The sequence below is a fragment of the Protopterus annectens genome, chromosome 1.part0 (assembly GCF_019279795.1).
Source record: "Protopterus annectens isolate FY-2018-M chromosome 1.part0, PAN1.0, whole genome shotgun sequence".
NCBI lineage: Eukaryota > Metazoa > Chordata > Ceratodontiformes > Protopteridae > Protopterus > Protopterus annectens.
This window is the reverse complement of record NC_056725.1, coordinates 538,900,816-538,921,062: the sequence shown is the minus strand read 5'-3', so window position 1 is coordinate 538,921,062 and position 20,247 is coordinate 538,900,816. Positions and strand designations below refer to the sequence as shown.

Genomic DNA, 20,247 nt, shown 5'->3' with positions numbered 1-20,247 from the left:
CTTCTCAACCAACAACAGTCTAACATACTCGAAAGAGAAACTCTAACCTGATGCGCAACAGAAGGAAACCTTCTGTTGTGAATATGATCACGAAACAGGCTAGGGGGAAGGAGGGGGTGTTGGTTGCTGACAAATGAAGTTACCTACTCAGATGAAATGTTATGGTGAGTACATAACTTCTTTATCTGAAGTAGTTAACTTCATTTGATCAGCAACCTGTGGGACAGAGTCCCCAGCTACCAAAAACCTGGGAGGTCCTCATGGAAGGATATTCCGGAGCACTGCGGAGCCAAAGGCTGCCCTACCTCTGGAGGTCAGATCCAACTTGTAATGAGAAATGAAGGTATGAGAACAGGCCCAAGTAACAGCTGAACAGATGTCATCTAAGGGAACTCTTGACCAAAATGCTGCAGAGGTAGCCATAGAACGGGTTGAGTGAGCATGAACCCCCCCCCCCAAGGGTTCTGGCTTACCAGAAGCTGAATACACTTGTAAAATGCAGTGGGAAATCCATCTGGCTAAGGTAACCTTCGTAACTGGCTTGCCTAAGGACGGCTTAGCGAAAGACACGAAAAGCTGTTCTGATTTGCGAGAAGCAGCTGTCCTGTGCAAGTAAAATCGCAATTGTCTATGCACATCCAACAAGTGCAGTTTATATTCCCCTTTGTTTTGAAAGTTGGGAAAGAAAACAGGCAAATTGATAATTTGATTGATATTGGCCTCGGACGCCACTTTAGGCAAGAATGAAGGATTAGTCCTGAAAGATACCCTGTCCTTATGGAAAACCAGGTACGGGTTTCGTACAAAGGGCTTGAAGTTCAGATACCCTCCTAGCTGAAGTAATTGCAATCAAGAAGGCAGTCTTCCAGGATAAGTATTTTAAGTCAAATCGGAAGTTTATCTGAAGCTGCAGGTTCAAAGGGTGGACCCGTTAAGGCCTGGAGAACTAAAGTTAAGTCCCATGGGGGAACGGCATTCTTGACCGGAGGTCTTAAGAGGAAGGTGCCTTTCAAAAAGGTCTTGCATAACTTAGCGGAAGCTAAGCGTTTAAGGTTGTCCCCGATGTGGAAATGAGAAATGGCAGCCATTTGAACCTTCACAGTAGAAGAACTGGCCCCTTGATGGAAAATGTGGGACAGAAATTCAAGAACTGCTATAATGGGAGCCGAGAAAGGATCCAAATCCCAATATTTGGCCCAGATGGAAAAACGCTTCCATTTACTCTTGTAAATTTTCCTGGTAGAGGGTTTATGTGCCGCTACCAGAATAGTTTTTACGGAAGATGAGATACCGGGAGTCCTAGCCATTAGTGGAACTGGATCAACCAAGCTGTTTGCTTGAGGTCATCCATGTTCGGAGTTTGCAATCCCGAAGCATGAGAGATCAGATCCGGAATGGGATCCAAGACCCAAGGAGGAGCTATGATGTGAGACCGCAGATATGGGAACCAGATCTGAAGAGGCCAGAACGGGGCTATGAGGATTATTTTGCTCCCCAACAGACGAGCTTTCTGCAGAACTTTCGTCATTAGCGGAAGAGGAGGATAAGCATAAAGAAGACCGGGTGGCCAAGCATGAACCAGAGCATCTCTGGGATTCTCCCCCGGTGGGGGAATTGGAGCAAAACAATTGCTGCATTTTGCGTTTGAAGGAGAGGCGAAGAGATGGCAGCAAGGCTGACCCCATCTGAGGGAGATTTGTTTCGCTAATAAGGGGTTTAGAGACCACTCGTAAGGTGTGAGGATAGAATGACTCAGCTTGGCCGCTAGAATGTTGGACCAACCCGGAATGTGCGTTGCTTTCAGAAAGCGGTGGGTGGAAATTGCCCATTCCCAAACTCTCATAGCCTCTCGACAAAGAGGGTAAGATCTGGTTCCTCCCTGTTTGTTGATGTACCAGACTACCGCCATGTTGTCTGTCTGGATTGCAATAGCCCCTGGAGGGAGAAGGTCCTGAAGGGCTTGCAACACTAAAAGCACTGCCTTCATCTCCAGAACATTGATATGCAGACCGGTCTCTACAGGGGTCCACGTGCCTTGGATGGTTCTGCCCATGCAATGCCCCCCCCCCACCTGAGGCGAGAAGCGTCCGTGGTCAGCGTGGCTTGGAGTAGAGGCATCACGAACGGTCTCCCTTCCCGAAGCTCTCGAGAATGAAGCCACCAGAGAAGGGAGCGCCTGCAAACCTTGCTCAGGGGAATCGGTGAATCCAAAGGGTGTAGGAGGAGAGACCAATGGACTTGAAGTGTCAACTGAAGGACTCTAATGTGCAATCGAGCAAAAGGTGAAAGGCTGATGGCCGTCGCCATGGATCCTAGGGCTCTCAGGACTAATTCTGCGGTTGGGGCCGGAGACTGCAGAAGCGCTAATACATGGAGTGACAAGGTGTGTAACCTGTCCGCTGTGAGAAAGGCCCTGGACTGGAGTGTGTCCAACCTGGCCCCTATGAAATCTAGAACTTGAACAGGGTAAAGAGAAGACTTCCTGAAATATATGGTAATGCCAAGGTGATGGGCCAAGAGTAAAGCATAATCCCTGGCGGAAGAGAGTAGATGCCTGGTGGGGGCGGTGAGGAGCCAGTCATCTAGGTACGGAAAGACCTGAACTCCCTGAAGTCTCAAGTGGGCTGCTACAACTGCCATGACCTTGGTGAACACCCTGGGGGCTGTGGTGAGGCCGAACGGAAGAACCCTGAACTGATAATGCCTGGCCCCCATCCGAAAGCAGAGATACCTCCTGGATCGTCTGTCCATGAGAATGTGGTAGTACGCATCCTTGAGGTCTAGGCAGCACATCCAGTCGTTCTCCTGCAGGAGGGGGAGAATAGATTGTAGAGTGACCAACCGGAATTTCTCTTTGGCAATGAACAGGTTCAAGGTTGACAGGTCGAGAATTGGCCTCAAGTCCCCCGTTTATTTTGGCACTAAAAAGAACCTGGAGTAATTGCCCAACCCGGATTGCTCTGGGGGGACGTGTTGGATGGCCCTTTTTTCTAGTAATTTCTTTATTTCTGAAGCCGCAGCCTCCCTCTGATCGGGTGGGACATCGGGGAGATGCCTCCCTAACGGGGGAAGATTCAGGAAGGGGATAGAGTAACCTCTGGATATTATTCGGAGCACCCAGCGATCTGTAGTAATGGATTCACAACTTGCTAGATGCTCAAAAAAACGCCCCCCTGATTGCCTCCAGAGAGGGACAGTCGGGCAACACCTCAGGGCTGCTGCGTGGGTCGGTCGGAGAAGGGTTCTCTCGACCCGAAATTCCTCGGCTCCTCTCTGCCTCTGGGCCGGCGTCCACCTTGTCCTCCCCTGCCTCTGAAGGATGAAGGGTCCGGAGCGGGACGGGACTGCTGAGATTTCCAGAACAAAATCTTCTTTTGCCCTCTCTGGTTCCTTGAGAAGGACTTTGAGGAGCACAGAAGCGGATTCCGACGGCAGACAGCGTCCTCCCGTCTTTTTCTCGCTCTGGAGTAGCGTGTCACGGACGGTTTTGCCAAATAGCATTGAACCGTCAAAGGGAGCGTTCGCGAAGGACGCCTTGAAGGGTTCCGCAAAGTCGCAAAGACGGAGCCAGGCGTGGCGCCACAGGGCGACCCCTGCTCCGCTGGCTCTAGCTGCCCCCTCCGTGGCACGGGAGAGAAGCCGCTGAGAAGTGTTTGATATTGACTTTAGAGTGGCCATGCGAGCCACGAAGGTACGTTTGTCCTCGGCCGCCATGGACTCTGGGGGGGACCCAGTGTATTCTTTTATCAGATCCCACTGGAGCCTAATGACATGTGCCAAATAATTCAGCGCCCTTATAGAAAAGGTGGCTGAAGCAAACATCCGCTTTCCAATGCGGTCCATCATCCAAAACTCTTTATCAGGAGGATAGACCGAGGAACTTTCTTGTGCCAGTTCCTGCTTGGTGGCAGCCGCCACCACGGCATCTACCAGGGAACCTTTATTCCACGCGGGCTTGTCAGAAGGGGGACTAAGCATTTTGTCCGGTCTCTTGGGGACTGGCTCCACAGTGTCCGGCTCCTTCCAAGCCCTGGTAGTAATCAAGTCTACCAAGGGGTCGGCCGGGGGGGGGGGGGACACACACCCAGGAGGTAGACGGGCCTGTGTCAAACGCCTCCAGAAACACAGACTCATCCGAGGAAGGCTTTTGGGCTGACCACCCCCTCTTATGTGCAGCATCACCATAATGTCTCCAAAGGAGACGTCCTCCGGGGGTGACCTGGGGGAACCTTCCCCTTCCTCTAAGTCTGTGTCCTCCGTGAGGGATTCAGGGGAGTCCAAGTGCCTCCTCTTGCACTTTCGTTTGTGAGGGACCTCCTCGGCGGGACTGTTCGAGGAGGGCTCACCAATGGGGTCCTGTTACTCTACAGGAACTAACTGGGGCGCAGACGCAGGCTGTCCCTGGGGACGGATGATGGAAGACAGGCCTAAATGCGAGGGAGTGAAGGGTGGATCCGTAGCACGGACCTGGGACTTCTAACTCCTCGATAGCACCCTCTCCACCACATCGAACGCCGAAGGTGAATCCCCTGGCTCCGAGAGTAGTCCCCTCGGCTTCGATGTGAGGACTGGTGTCAGAGTCGACGCCATTGGACCAGAGAGGGAAGTGCGCTCCGACAACAACGGAGCCAAAGACCCACTCCCCCCTTCGGATCCAAAAGATGACCCCGATAAACTCGAGGGTAAAGCCGGTGTCGAAGTAGCAACTACTATCGGCCCCGGCTCAGAGACGACTCGGATTAGATGGCTCCGAAACCCAATAGTGGATCGGAGAAGGAGCGATTGGTGCAAAGAAAGGGGCCGAGCTCCCTCCCGAAGGGGGGGGGGGGGGGCAGGAGCGCTCCCATCTGCATCTGGGCCTGCAGGAATCGATGCATCATCCGGTCCATATCTGCGGACAAACTCTTATTAGACCTCGAAGAAGTCGTCGAGGCAGGCCTGGAGGGCCGCCTAGATGACCACGAGGGTGACCGGGACTCCTCCTCCGGCTCCGAAGAGAAGCGTGGAGAACGGAACCGAGAGGGGGGAAGACCTGGAAACCCTCGTGGGGGAACCAAACAATTTAGCTGGCGGAGCCGAAGGGACTGATTCGGCCCGTCGCTTATGGCTCTTATGCCTATTCTCTCTCCTTTTCTTTTTCTCTGTGCCCCTTGTCCTTTGCAGAAGAGCCCCCCTCTCCCTGGGAAACAGCGGGAGGTTGAGTCCCCACCAGGGAAGGGGAAGCTGAAGGCTGGACAGTCGCAGCCGCGACTGGCGCCACTGAGGGAGAGGAGGGAGAAGAATCCGGGGGTAAGAGTCCTGCCAAGATTAACTTGTTCTTCCTGACGCTCACAGCCCGGGGGTTGAAGGCCACACAAATCTAACAGCCCGATGTTAAGTGGGCTACCCCCAGGCAGAGAACGCACTGAGTGTGGCCATCCGCTGGGGACAGCTTATGACCACACTCGGCACATTTCAAAAAAATGGCTTTAGGGCCCTCGGCCATCACGCTGAAGCACACACCCTAACACACACAGTAAGAGGAAGGGAAAAACACTAATTTACCACTAAAAGTAAATAAAAAACGGTTTAACTAAACTATGGGTCTAACGCACACACACACACACACACACACACACACACACACACACACACACACACACACACACACACACACACACACACACACACTGCTAGAATTTAAACAAGAAAACTCCTAAATTCCTCTCACCAAAAAACGCCAAGAGCTCGTCCCTTATGCTTCAGAAGCCGCAGCAAACGAGATCTGAGGACTGGAGGGAGGTAGCAGGGTATTATGGGCAAGGGGGAGGAGCTGAGAGCTCGGATCTTTAGCTGCCGGCTCGGATCCAGGTCGGATCAGATACCCACAGGTTGATGATCAAATGAAGTTAACTACTTCAGATCACTTCTTTATCTGATGTTGCCGCCTTCATTTGCTCTTCAATCTATGGGACAGAGTCCCCAGCTACTAAACGAACTTGGGAGGCCCTCAAGAAAGGATATTCCGGAGCACAGTGGAACCAAAAGACATCCTGGACCTAGAAATAATGTCCAGCTTGCAATGGGAATTAAAAGGTATGATGGATGGACCATGTAGCAGCTGCACAATTTCATCTATGGGAAATTTAGACCAAAAGGCTGAAGGAGATACAAATCGGGTAGGATGGGCATTAATATGACTAGGTAAGGAAATGCCCTTGGAGGAATAAGCAAGTTTGATACAACTGGTAATCCATGGGCTAGCGTAACCTTGGAAACTGGTTTACCTAATCTGGACTTACAAAAAGATACAAGTTGGTCAGATTTCCTGAATATTTTGTTTCTGCCCAAACAGAAGCGTAGTTGTCTAAGCACATCCAATGCATGAAGAAGGTACTCACTCTCGTTTTTAAAGTTTGGAAAGAAAACTGGAAGAGTGATAACTTGGTTTAAGTTAGCCTCAGAAACGACGTTGGGCAAAACGGAGGGATTAGTACATAGGATAACTCTGTTCTTCTGAAAGATCAGATATGGAGATTTGCAAGACAAAGCCTGCAGCTCAGAAACCCTCTTAGAGGAAGTAATAGCCACCAAGAAAACAGTTTTCCAAGAAAGGAACTTCAAGTCTACTTTTGCTGAAGGTTCAAAAGGGGGTGAAACTAATGCCTGAACAACTAAGGTGAGGTTCCAAGGAAGGGGAGGATCCTTAATAGGAGGACATAGAAAAAAGGTACACTTCAGGAAAGCCTTGCATAATTTAGATGAAGCTAGGGAGAAAGTTCTCCCCTACATGAAAATTGGAAATGGCAGCAAGTTGTACCATAACTGTAGAAAAACTTGCACGGTAATTAAAAAGGTGAGCCAGAAAATCCAAAACTGCCGACACTGGTGCAGAAAAAGGGTTCTAAATTGTTCTGATGAGCCCAGATAGGGAACCTCTTCCACTTACTGTCGTAAAGTTTCCTAGTGGATAGTTTGTGAGCCGCAATCAAAAATTTTCTGACTAGGGAGGATAGCCTGGGAGATCTCGCCATCATTGAAAGTGGAGAAACCAAGCAGTTAGTTTCAAGTTTGGGAGATCTGAATGAGAGCTTCCCTGCGGGACCTAGCACTTCAACTGCTTTGCTTTCTGTAGAAATTTGGAAATGAGTAGAAAATGACAGAAGGCAGAGTAGACAGAGGGGGCCAAGCATATACTAGAGCATCTCTTAGTGACTGTCCCTGCAGAGGGATCGGGGCAAAAAATTTGCTGCACTTGGTGTTGGAGAGAGATGCGAACAGGTCACAACAAGGTTGACCCCATCTCTGGAAGACCATATTTGCCACCGCAGCAGGATTTAGAGACCACTCATAAGGTATCAGAATAGTCCTGTTGACTTTGCCTGCTAGGATGTTCGACTTCCCAAGAATATGCGTCACTATGAGAAAGTGGTTTGAAGAGATCGCTCATGGCCTGGCTTACCTAGAAAAGGTGGCCTCCAAGTAGTAGGAGGCTGAGTAGACATAGCTGGAGGAGGCCTCCTAGAATCCCTTTTACCCTTGGTAGGAGGGTGAGACTGTCTATGGACAAAGGCAGGCTTGGAAGGACAGTTCCTTTTAAATCTGGGAACAGGGGAAACAAAAATGTGCCCCAATTCCTGCATGGCCTTACCCTTCCCTTGTAGAGACTTAAAATGTTGAGTAGCTGCAGAACCAAAAAGATTTTTATTGTCAAGAGCAGCATCCACCAATTTAGCCTTAATATCATCAGGCAAAAGGCTGAAGGTGAAACCAGAAATAACACCTCAAGACAGAGCCAAAAGCAGCAGCTCCAGAAGAGGCATCAGCTGCATCATAACTGTACTTAACTGAATTGTGGGCCACCTGCAAAGAATAATCCAACAAGGAGAGGACCAAAGCCTTCCCCTCAGAGTCTGGAAGATCTGAAATGGCCTGAAAAGCTTGAGAAAGTAGGGTTAAAACATACCTGGTCATACGGGTCTCATAAGTCACAGCTTGAAAAGCGAGAGTAGCAGCAGCATACACCCTTTTGCCCAACCTTTCCATGATCCTACTGTCCTTGGTAGAAGGAAGCAATTCAGTACAGGGCAAAAGCTTGGAGGCCTTACCAAAAGAAACAGAAATAATAGAGGTGCCAGCAGAAGGACACTTGTAAAGAAATTTACAATCATCAGGCACCTTATAAAACCTATCAGGTTTCTTAGTAGCTGGGGGTTGGGAATCAGGAGCCTGAGAAGCTGCAGAAAAAGTGTCCATCAAGGCAGCAAGAACAGGAGGAATGATAAAGGGCTTAGGAGACTCCATATGAAGGAGTTCATAATAAATCAGAACCCTGGGTACAGTCCCTATTTTAACTCAGACACACAGGAAACAGTATCCCCAAAGGAAATCTCCACAAAAGGAGAATCTGTACTGAGAGTCCTCCTCCTCAGAATCATAATCGAAGGGAGAGGGAATGTGTGTGGAGTACGCCAAAGACTCTTCATCAGAGTCAAAGTCCTCATCAGATGAATACTGCTCCCTAGGCCTCTTAAGGGGAGTAGAAGTCCAAGGGGTTGGGGGTACAGCAGAGACTTCCTGAGGGGGCTTCAAAGCCATGACATTAAACAATCCCTGGGTAAAATCTTGACATTCATGCTGAGGATCCTTAGGAACAGGGGAAATATGATTTGCTTTCAGTTTCTTTTTTAAAGGGATGTCAGTCCTAAACATCTTAGGAGTTTCAGACCCCTGCTGACAATCAACGCAGTGGGAAACTCCTTTCCAACAAGAATCCGCAGGAACACTCCTTGGTCTTGCTCTCCCCTGAGCATTCGAAATGGACGTCTTCAGAGCCTCAGAGGATGTGCGAGAAGTCAGATCCATGCCAGCCTCCAAAGTGGTTGGGGCAGAGGAATCAAACTGAAGAAAGAGGCAATCCTTCAGGCTTTCACCAGCCTCGAGGAACACATCCAGAGGGATGCAGTACAGCAGAAGAATCAGACTTAACTTTTTTTGTCCGCCTTCTTTGCAGATGGCTGACCCTCAGGCTAGGATAATTACACCACTGTACCCTGAGCATGCAACTTAAGACACTGGTTCTCTAAGTAGTTAGATGAGGAGGAGAGACCACTACAAAGTTTTAGGGACAAACACCCGACAAACAGGACACAACATACGGTCGTGAAAAGCATCTAAGCAAAACAATCTCTCCTTGTGATCGTCCTTATGGGGAATACTTCTGCCACACTGGCATTTCCCCTTTCTGAATGACATGTAATCCAACAACAAACATAAGAAACCCCCCTCAAAATGAGTCACTTATCTGAAAACAACTTGGCAACCAGCAGGCGAAAGAGCATTCAGACTGACAATCAAAGATGGAATTTGGACTGGCAGCAAAGAAGTTAAGTTATGGACGTCTGTATGTCACCTTTATGCCCTACGCGTGAGCGGGGATCTTAAGTGTAACATATGACATCCCTATACAACCTGTTGGGCTGCCCTTGGCAGGGGATCCCTTTTAATGATGAATACAGCAACAGTGATACAGGAAGGACACCTACTTTTAACTGCTACATTTTGCAAACATTTGTCAGCAAAAATAGAAAAGGCTTCTGTTTTAATTCAACAACCCGCCACTGCTAGCTTCAAAGCAGGGCACTCCAAACCATGGTGTATTTCACGGAACACATACATTTTTTACTGACTCTAGAAGTTTTCACGGTTAAAAAAAAAAGGCTTCAAATTCAGGTTTTAAAGAAGGATTATACTGACTTGGCCTGTGAAATTCACTAGACCTAGTTGTGCTGCCATTAAACAGTACTTGCAAATTCAGCTTTCTAATATAATCACAAAGAAAGCTTCCATGCTTGAGAGATCAACTGGGGCTACCTGAACAGTCTTAAGTTCTCATCTTAGAAACAAGGTAAAGCTTGGCTGCTACAGCTATGGAGCGGGAAATAAAACAAGGGAGCTTGGCATTAATCTGTAGTAGTGCCTTTTTGATAAACTCCAAGTGTAAAATGCAACTGCATGACCTGTACTGGATGCATTTTCCAAAAAGCACAGATGCAATATCCTTTAAAAACAGGATAAAGCATGTCAACAAAGCTGAACATATAGCAACACTGTCCTGCCATTACATTAGCACATGCAGATTATCCAACTACCTAAAAGACTTTAAAAAGCTGCAATTAACAGCATCAATGATGTACTTGGGTAGACACTTTTTAAAATGTACCATGCAGCACTTCTTCACAAGTCCACTTTATAAATGGGCTCTTCCCAGTAACTACTAACTATATCAAACTTTGAACAAAAGATTAGCAGAACACATACCAATTGTTTTCAAATCCAAAACTAAATTGGAAAGGAGTAAAAATTACATACAGCTACAACAATAAGAAAGCTACAAAAATACAAATTTACAAAATACCCACATTTTACAAACACTTAAAGGGGGACATGCAAGCATGGAAGGAAGGAAACATGCATTTCAGCCAGAAAAAAAGTACCTGTTTTAGTTGCATCATTGTCAGTGTAAACAGTGTCACAAACTGCTCCTCGTATTGGCTGACGCTTACTCCTGCAATTTCTGTTAGGCACTTCAGTGAAACGTTTCTAAACATAGGTACATTCAAAAACTAGAAAAAAAAAAAATAAAATTTTATGTTTTTCAATAAATATTACACAAATTAGTGATTTAGCAGCAACATACACGTCTTGCACAACACACTAATCAACCACACAGTGAAAAGTTAACTCTTAGGATCATAGGAGGTTACTAAGCTAATGGTCTAGTACAAGGCTAGCCAAGAGTGTATCCCCAAAAAGGAAATCTCAGTCAGAACCTGTCGCCCCTGTCAATGACGGACAAAGGTGGAACTCCTGGGACAGATTTATGGCTTCCCATCCACTCATCAAGGTTGCGCTTGAAGAGGGTCAGTGAGGTACTCTGTTTGACATGTATGGGAAGTCTATTCCAGAGACTGGGCAGCCTCTGGGAGACAAACCTGCCTCTCCAGCAGGTTTTGTTGATGTTGCATATTAGATTTAGGCCTATCGAGCGGGTAATGCGCAAGGAGTTAAGACTTATGGATATGGAGTATCTCTAGTAGGGCAGGGTCCAATATTGCCTGTAGGTGAGACACAGATCACCTCTGAGCAATCTGTATGACAGAGACTAGAGTGATAGTGACTTAAGCCTGTCCACATAGGATAGGTGTTAGAGGCCAAGGATTCTCTTTGTGAGGTATTTCTGTGGCCTTTCCAGTTGGTGCAGGTGTTTGGAGAGGTACATGCCAAATGGGGCATTATTCTCAATTATAGGTCTAATAAGGGAGGAGTACAAAAAGGTAATAACCTCCTTTTTTCCTGGATGCAATCCCTTTACTTATGAGATAAATGAAGTAAAAGGCTTTTCTGACCACCGCCACCACATGATGGTCGAATGTGAGAATGTTGTCAACCCAAGTCTCTCACCACAAGTTCTGTGCTTAGGGGGTTGCCACTGATGTGGTAATCAACAGAGGCCATGTTTTTGACGAATGGTGCGATAACATTTTTTTGCATTTAACTTAAGGCCATGACTTTGGCACTAGTTATTTGTGGCTCTGAGACCCTCTTGCAGTATGTTAATATCAACTGGGGAGTCAATGACAGCATCCAACTTACAGTAGTCTGCAGACTTGGTCAGTCACAGGCCCTTCGTCTTTGCCTGGACCTCTGAGAAGTATATGCCAAACAGTACGAGTCCCGGGACAGATGACTAGGGAACACCACTACTTACAGGTCTGCTGTCGGTGGTGGCAGCACCTATTTTTCCTTTGTGGGTCCTATCTGTGAGCTAGTTGGCCACCCATCTGACTAGACAGAGATAAATACCAAGTTGTGTTAGCTTTTCGATGATGCCCAAGTGGGAGGATTGTGTCAAAGGCCTTGGCCAGGTCAATGTAAGCTGTATGTACTGACTTTCCCTCATCCAGAGCCTTGATGATGGTCTCAAAGAAGTCAGCTAGGTTCAGTAGGCAAGACCTGCCCCTGATGAATCTGAATTGGGTGGGGTCGAATGCCTGGAGATTGCCTATGTCCTTGTTTATGAGATGCAGAATAAAACTGTCCATAACTTTACAGATCAGACTAGTCAAGCTGATGGGGTGATAGTTTCCTGGGTCAGTAGTGGCACCATCTTTGTGCTAAGGGATGACAATGTCAGTTTTCAACTCTGCTGGAATGAAGCCTGTAGTTAGGATGTGGTTGAATAGGGTGCTCAATGGCGAAGTTGGTTCTTGCTGGAGATGGTGCAGAATACAGCCTAGCATACTTATCAGTTCTCATGGAAGCTGTGTTCTTGGCCTTGGATAGGGCCTTTAACACTTGATCTATAGAGATGTGAGGTGGGGACAAATATTGGGGATGTCGAATTGGCCTGGGGGGGGGGGGGGGGGTGAAGTTTGCACTGAACCTATCAGCCAGCAGGTTGCTAAGTCAGCAGGATCAGTGTAAGTGGTACCATTAAGTACTAGTTCGGAACAAACCTGGGCTTCACCATGGAGGTTTCTAACGTAACCGAAGGACTTGTGGTTTCCCTTTGTTTTAGTGGCTAGTTTCAACTCATAATTGGCTTTGGATGTTTTCACTAGTGATCTAATTTGCTTTTTGAGGCAAAGGAGGGAGTTTTTCAGATTTGGAATTTGTTCCTTTTTACTCTTGGACAACAGTTTCTTCCCTTTGTTGTAAAACCTGTCGATAGAGGATGTCCACCAGACAGATTTGTGTTTCCTTGAGGAGCAGATTTTAGTTCTGTTGGGTATGGCTGAGTCCATGCAGTTGTACAGGTGCTTGTATACTGCACTGGTGTATTGTTCAGCACAGCTATCTGCATCATCTGACGGGGTAGTGGTGTGAAACTTCTGACACCTTGCCTTAGGAGGTTGTAGTCAGCTTTTGAGAAGTTTTTTAACCTGGTTATGGCTGGGAAAGGGTTGAGTGGGAAAGAAATTTCGAATGAGACAGACCAATCTGAACTCAACAGGGAAGAACATACTATGGGAGTGGTGCAGCGGTCACCCATGTTGGTGAGAACCAAGTCCAGCAGGTGATCTCCCCTTGTAGGGGATAAGACCAGCTGATCTAGTGTGTTAGAACTGATGAAGTCAAGGAATCCTTGGGTGAGCCCATTAGCGCAGGAATAGTTCACCCAGCCTATGGTGGGGTAGTTGAAGTCACCAAGGATCAGGGTGTTAGGGGTACCTTAATGGAGTCAAGAAAGTCCAGGTAGGAGGTGTGGGTGTCCTGAGACATGGAGGGGTATCTATATGACTTAGATGAGTGTCTTGCCAACTGTCAGTTGCACCTGGAGTAATTCCAGTGCATCATGTTAGTAAACCAGTCTGGAGATGTGCCTGTCCTTAATGAAGACAGAGACTCCACCACCCTTAGTCTTTCCAACCTCATTTTGGGGTCAAAGTGTGGAATGAGGTATAGCCTGGTAAGTCCGGGGTGCTTTCTGCAGCCCTGAATCAAGTTTCCGTGACTGCACAGACATCGGCATCTTCCAGGGTGAGGAGAGCCTCCAGTGAGTGCACTTTCAGATTAAGGCTCCTAGCATTCAGCAGCATGACCTTCAATTTGCTTTTTAACATATCTTTTATGTTGGAAGATTTCTCTTTGGGACATGGCCTAAAACAGGTACAATAGGGTGGCAAGAAGATCCAGAACCCCAGGGGTGACAGGTGGAGGCCATCTCTGGCAAAGCATCGTGGCCTGTCTACCATGTCATCCCAGGCAGGCAGATACTGGATCCCTTTAGAAAGGCACCAGAAACTAAGCCAATTGTTAAAGTCAACCATTTTTGTTGGTATTGTGGTGGCATTCTTGGTGAAGGTAGGACGCTGTTTAGGGCTAGGGTCATACTGCCTGGAGCACACACTCAGAGCTCAATCAAGTCTCTCTTCATATAGTCCAGGAAGGTATTTCTCAAGTCGTTCACACCAACATGGACAATAACAGAGTCCTACTTGTAGTTGCACCTGTTGTGGACAGACTTGAGTGCGTGTGTGATGTAGTGGATTTTAGCGCCTGACAAACAGCTGACTGTGACCTTCTCCTTGTTGAGCCTGGTGAGGGGAACATCGGTGTGTCTTACTACTGAGTCACCAAAGACTGATATGTCTGGTTTATTGTTATGCCTTATGGGCTGTGTTGGTTTACTGTTCTGCCTAATGGGCTGTGTTTTGTGAGACACTGGTGTGCTGACTACTGTGTGTGATGTAACTGGTGTTGTGTGTGTGGTGTTTTGTGTGTGGATTGTTTGAGAGTGCGTTTTGGGGGTCTCTGTTGTTTAGGTAAGCTTTTGTTGAGGAACCCTGCATTGGTGGGTGTGTGGCTCTGATGTGGGTGATGTGGTGCTTGTACTGGCAATCTCCTTTTTGTCAGGAGTACTGACTGGTGTGAGACGGCATGGATTTCAGCTTACTGATGTAGATGCATCGCTCGCAAGTAGAAGAATTATGTGCTAGAAGAAAGGGACTGTATGTGCACATGAGGCAGCTGCTACACTGTCTCAGTATGCCCATGTCGACCAGGCTGGCAGGAGAAACTGAGGGGAATTGTCCAGACATAGTGCTCAAACTAATTGGCTGACTTATCGAGAACAGGGTTTGATAAGGGCTTGTCTGCAAAAACCGTAAATGTAAAACAAATGGCCTGAAGCCCAAGTGCTTCAACAAAAACTAATATGCTTAGAATATCAAGCAGTAATAAGTGCAGAATAAGAGCACTTGCACACTTAAGAGCACACAACAGCAAACTAAGGTAAAAGGGTAGAAGATAGTCAAGTAAGAGCAGCTGAATAAAGTATAATTTTTTTTTTTTTTGGAGAGGGAGGGAACAGAGCAGATTAAGAGACTGTAGGGGTTGCCCTTCCCAAGTGTTCACCCTGTACACAGCATAACAGATGGGTAGTAGGACTGTCTGAAATCAAAATAAGATCTCACTGCACTCAGTTGAGTGAGCAAATGAGATAGGCCCAAAAGGACTGTCCAAAAACAAATTTACAGCAGAGGTGGGCAATTCCAAAGCCGCCAAGATTAACACTACAACAAGAACAGGGAAGGTGGAGAACTAACTGCAGAAAGACAGAGACCACAATATTCAATTAATATCCAATGAAACAAATCAATAAAACGCAGTACTAATCTTAAACAATGCAGTGCAAAGAAAAGTGTACTTAAAATCAGCTTATATGTCCAGTTGATTTTCACATGTAGAGCCAGCCAGCCAACAGCTTAGATGTTGAGCAGAAATACAGAGATGTGATTAACACGGATTATAAGGCAAACAGAAACCCTCCAGGCTAAGAGTTAACACAGAATTTCAAAAGAGAAAGTCGCCAATGAACCCAGATGGCTAGACTTTTCACACTTCTAGCAAACTAACTGTAGAAAGAGAGACCACGATATTCAATTAATATTCAATGAAACAAATAAATAAAATGCAGTACTAATCTTAAACAATGCAATGCAGAGAAAAGTACACTTAAATCAGCTTGCATGTCCGGTTGATTTTCGCAGGTAGATCACAGCAAGACAACAGCTCAGATGTTGAGTAGAAATAATCAGACATATTAAAGGGCAATAAATGTTTCAAATGCTGGTAATGCATTTAATTTTAGGATGAAACCAAAATACTGTTTCAAAGCTGACAGCACTTGAAATACTAGTGAAATTTTCGAAATGTTGGCATCTGAGTTTTATTCAAACAGACTGGCTAATATCACCAGTAAACATTTTACTCTGAACACATGTGAAGTTAATCCATTAGGAAGGCCCTAATATTCAGCACATTTTAATGTACTTCTGTGTTCAGTACTACTGCTCTTCAGGTATTAGCCAAGACTTGATGCGGACATGGCAACACTTGCTTTCTTTTACTGCATTAATTTTTTCTTTGCTTGCTAAAGCACAGACCAAAAAGCACACTAACTGCACAAGTCACTTTCAGTGTTAGGACAATCAGGTTTGCCCTGTCCGTGCATATGTACATTACTTCAATCATCCCAAACACTAAGCTACCACCTTATTTTTTTGGTAGCCTCTGCTTTTTTCCGTCTTTTCTGCTTTTTTTTATGCTAATAATAATCTTGTCACATTATGACCAGATTATTATTAGCATATTTTTTAAACAAAAACATCTGAGAAAGATGTTCTTGCCTAAACTACATTTATTGTGACCCCCCCCCCTCCATTAAGTGTCAGATTACATGACTTAATTAATGTTGCTTTTCTTCTCTCCTAAACTAGCTCCAATTTTAATGAACCATGCAGTGAGGGTCTTTAGTTGTACAGGAAGCCTTAACAGTCTCTTATGGTCTTCTGGACCACAAACTGCACTAGTCACCGAGGTAAAAAAAGTCAGAAACATTCGAGTTGCATATTAAGCCTCCATTTCCACCAGCGTATGCACAGCATGTTCTGAATGTTTCTTTTAGTTAATCGGAAAAGAATAATGCACACTTCTCTTTTTCTAAGCAGGAGTGGTAGTTAAAGCACTGTGTCTGACATCACTAACTTTACTCTTGCCAAAAGACTCCTGTTAGGACATTTGCTAGTATGCAGATTACAGAAAATTCTGCACAAATTAATTCAACAAAGGGTGGTGCGGTCTGTACATGACATGATACAGTCTGCTAGCTGCTGACAGACACTGTAGCTTAAAGATACACGTGAAATAGAAATATTTTCATCAGAAAGGCTTTCAATTCCCTCAAGTGGGAGGTTCTATACAGCACTCCATAATCTGCAATATTCCTGGTGAAAGACCAAACGGAAGAAGTGTACTTACACAAAGGCATGAGACATGGGTGCTCATTGACCTTGCACCTAGTCATCACTGCTACAGAATCATTAGCCACAAAGGTGAGAGGACAAATAAAGGGCATATTTCTACTTCTTTGCAGGTGACCACAGATTTCAGGCTGGGTACACTGAAACAGACAATGTTGGGGAAGTTTCAAGGACTGAAGAAGGTGGTGGTTTTAAAATGCAATTTAGAGAGGATACTATAGAATTAACTAAGGAGAAGACCTGGAAAGGGAGAACAGGGAAGCAAAAACTGCGAAACCAGGAATGGGAGACACGGGAAAGGACTTGTAGGGGGATAAATTTGGGGAGAAAAATGCTTAAACTACTTAGATGGAAGAAAAAGGGGGCCATGCTGATAGATACAGTCAGTATAATTAGAATCAGCAGCTGCAAGCAATGCTCCTGTTGAGATAGATCCTACTGACTGGCTAAGGGGGAAGTTAACAGGGAAATGCAAAGAAAATGCAGTAGATTTATATGGTGAAGAAGACCACCATTAGAAGCTGGAATAAAGCCATATACAGGACTAGAAAAAGGGCACAGAACTTTAAAATACATAACAGCCTACAATATCCACCAATGACTAAAGTTTAGCAGCCAAGAAAAGAGAGAATGAAATAAACAGCCACAATAAAAAAGGGAATCAAAATAATACACAAATAGAATACAAGGAAAAGGAAAACAAAGCGCATTACTGCTGATGGCAAATGGACACTGCAAGAGTGATTAGAACTAAAAGAAAACACAAGATCAACTCCGACCTGGGAGCAGCAGATCCAACAGCCTGGCTCCAACAACACTGGAGTCAAGAACAAGAAAGATGTCAGCACCTAAAATGGCGAAGTTGTCAGTGTTAGCAGAGGGGAAGGTAGCATGGGAGGACCAGATACCCTGGAATCAATAGAGGAACAGCAAAGGTGGGAAACAACACCTAAGGCCTCAGACACTGGGATAATACATAACAATATGAGCCTGCAACAAGGATCTCATCACCTGCTCTAGATCTGCGGGTTTGAGGATCCTGACCTAAACAGTTGCTTACCTTTACTGATTTCTATAGAAAACACTACACAAAAAGCAGTTAACAGCAGATATTAACCCCGGTATGGCACTTATCTGACTTCTCTCTCTAGCTTCAGGGCCGGTCAGACACTGAAGGCTTTGACAAACATCACTGGACCTCAGATGGCAAGAAAATGAAATATGGCATTAGTTAATGACCCTTTATACAATTATCCTCATGTTGGAAGAGAACCCATCTTCCAGGCCATGGGGGGAAAATGAAATCTCTAGTATTCAGGCCAGCATTGGGTTTCTGCAAGGCAGGAAATCTCAAAAAGTAATTACTGCAGCTATTAACTATAAAGAACATATTAATATTTCTCTGAATGATCAGTGTAAGTACTGAAAGCTATCTTTTATTCACTTAAAAAATTTGGATGCTTTCACTCTATTTTCCTTTCTTAAACAGACAAATTGACCAGTAACAAAATATAATGTAGCTAATAATAAAGTCACCTTTTAAAAAATGCATGGCAGGAATGTGTCATGGATACTCATTACACATATTCAGTGACACCTGACCAAAGGAAGTCAATGGAAGTAATCTCACATAGCATTCCGTTTTGCCACAGAAGAGTTGTCATACGAATACAAAACTTGCACTTGTGTTATCATCCCTACATGGATGATGCTCACTGCTTTATCCTCTCTTACACAAGAGCATGCATCTCTCCTGTCACTAAAGACATGCCGGAAGGACATTCTTAAATGGAGTAGTCATCTGAGGCATAAACCCTCTAAAGCAGTGAGATGCAGAATGCAGCTGTAAAGTTTTCTGAAGCTCCTTGCCTATCCTAAATATTACCTTCTCTGGGGAAGCGGTAAAATTTGCATGTATAAAGTTGCACTGTGAGACTTGCAACTGCCATTCAGTGTGTTAATTTTACCCCAGCTAGAGCACAGCAAAACCCAGTACTGAGAACATCCTGGTAATGAACCTACATGTCAATGTGTTTAAAAACCCTCTGGCCAAGCAATTATAATACATAAAATAGCATTTTTCCATCCTGTGTTTTACAGCTTATGCTGACATCCAGATGTAGCAAGAAATACCTTCAAAAATTCTCATGCTGACTGGTCAAGACCTAAAACACCCATCTACCTTGGGGTATACGGTGCCAAATCAGACTCACTTAGCAGACTAGGGATTGAATCCCCCGTGGGATGCATATTTAAACTTCTGAAAGGTTATCTTTTGCCTACCATATGCCTCAAGCTAAGGTAATTCAACTACTTTTTTAGCTACACTTACCCAGAGAAAGACCTCTTCACATGGTTCCTAAAACGCATTATTATGAAAGGATAGATCTTAAAGGACAACAATGAGATTCTATTATTAAATGCTCAACTTCTCTGTCCTTTTTCTCCATGTTTACTGTCCCTGCTATGAATAAATACAGCATTTAAAATATTTTAACTCTACTATTTCTCTCCACTAGAACAGTACACCTTACTATACTGTGATAGCGTCACTTTCAAAAAACCTTTTATCCTGCCCTGGAAAAGCTTGCTGCAATCTCCAATTCATTCATGTTATCAAGGCCAATGAATACAGGTAGTTTTCTAGCCAATTCCCTACCCAAATGGACATCACCACAACCGTCCTAAAAACCCACCCATGTTGTAATGCCACAGGGTCCCTGGTCCTTCCCCTACCCATACAGAAAGTATAGGTTAGAACAAGGAAACTGTACACGAGTCAAGTTTCCTGCTGTGAGCTGTAAACTACAGCAGGTAACAGCTCAAATTACCCTTAGCACTTTGACAGCTAGGGAAGTAAGGTGTGAAGGGAGATGGGAGATGAGTCAAACTAGTACAATAAAGGCTTCACAAGAGTGCAATTTAGCCATTCTAAAAAGCAGCAGCAGTAAAAAGCACTCTGAAAGTCTGTTCTGTGGCATTTGCACTATTTGTTTTAAGTAGTCATTGAACGGCAGAAAATGTTACTTAAAACTGATAAATCCAAAAGAAACGGCACAAAAAAGGACTTCACAAAACCCCCTCTAGAGGAAGCAACATTCTTGACCTGGTTATTACTAACATGGGCAACCGTTGCTCAACACCAGCAGTCAATTACTCCTTGGTTAGATCCGACAACAAACTAATTACTAGGGAAATCCCTATCTCACCCACACCACCAGCAAAGGTAACCATCATGAAAAACTTCTCCAAAGCTAATTTTAGACTCTTAAAAAGAGATGTGGCTAACTTCACGGCATCCATGCAAATGGAAAATAGGTGCATGACTGCCGAATCATACACCAATCCACTGTATGAACATGTACATAAATGCATGGAAAGTACAGTTGTGTACACTTAACATAAATGTAGATGTTCAAGTATTCACTGTTGCAGTCATCAC

At 45.2% G+C, this 20,247-nt stretch overlaps 1 protein-coding gene across 3 annotated transcripts in view; it reads right to left on the bottom strand.

The window, feature by feature from the left end:
• Nucleotides 1-20,247, bottom strand: part of XPO1 (exportin 1) — a 1,770,162-nt gene that overhangs the window by 1,086,698 nt on the left and 663,217 nt on the right. For all 3 annotated transcript variants that reach the window (XM_044061196.1, XM_044061203.1, XM_044061211.1), the window contains exon 9: nt 10,476-10,604. In XM_044061196.1, coding sequence (XP_043917131.1) covers nt 10,476-10,604 — 129 coding nt within the window. The remainder of the gene's footprint in view (nt 1-10,475; nt 10,605-20,247) is intronic.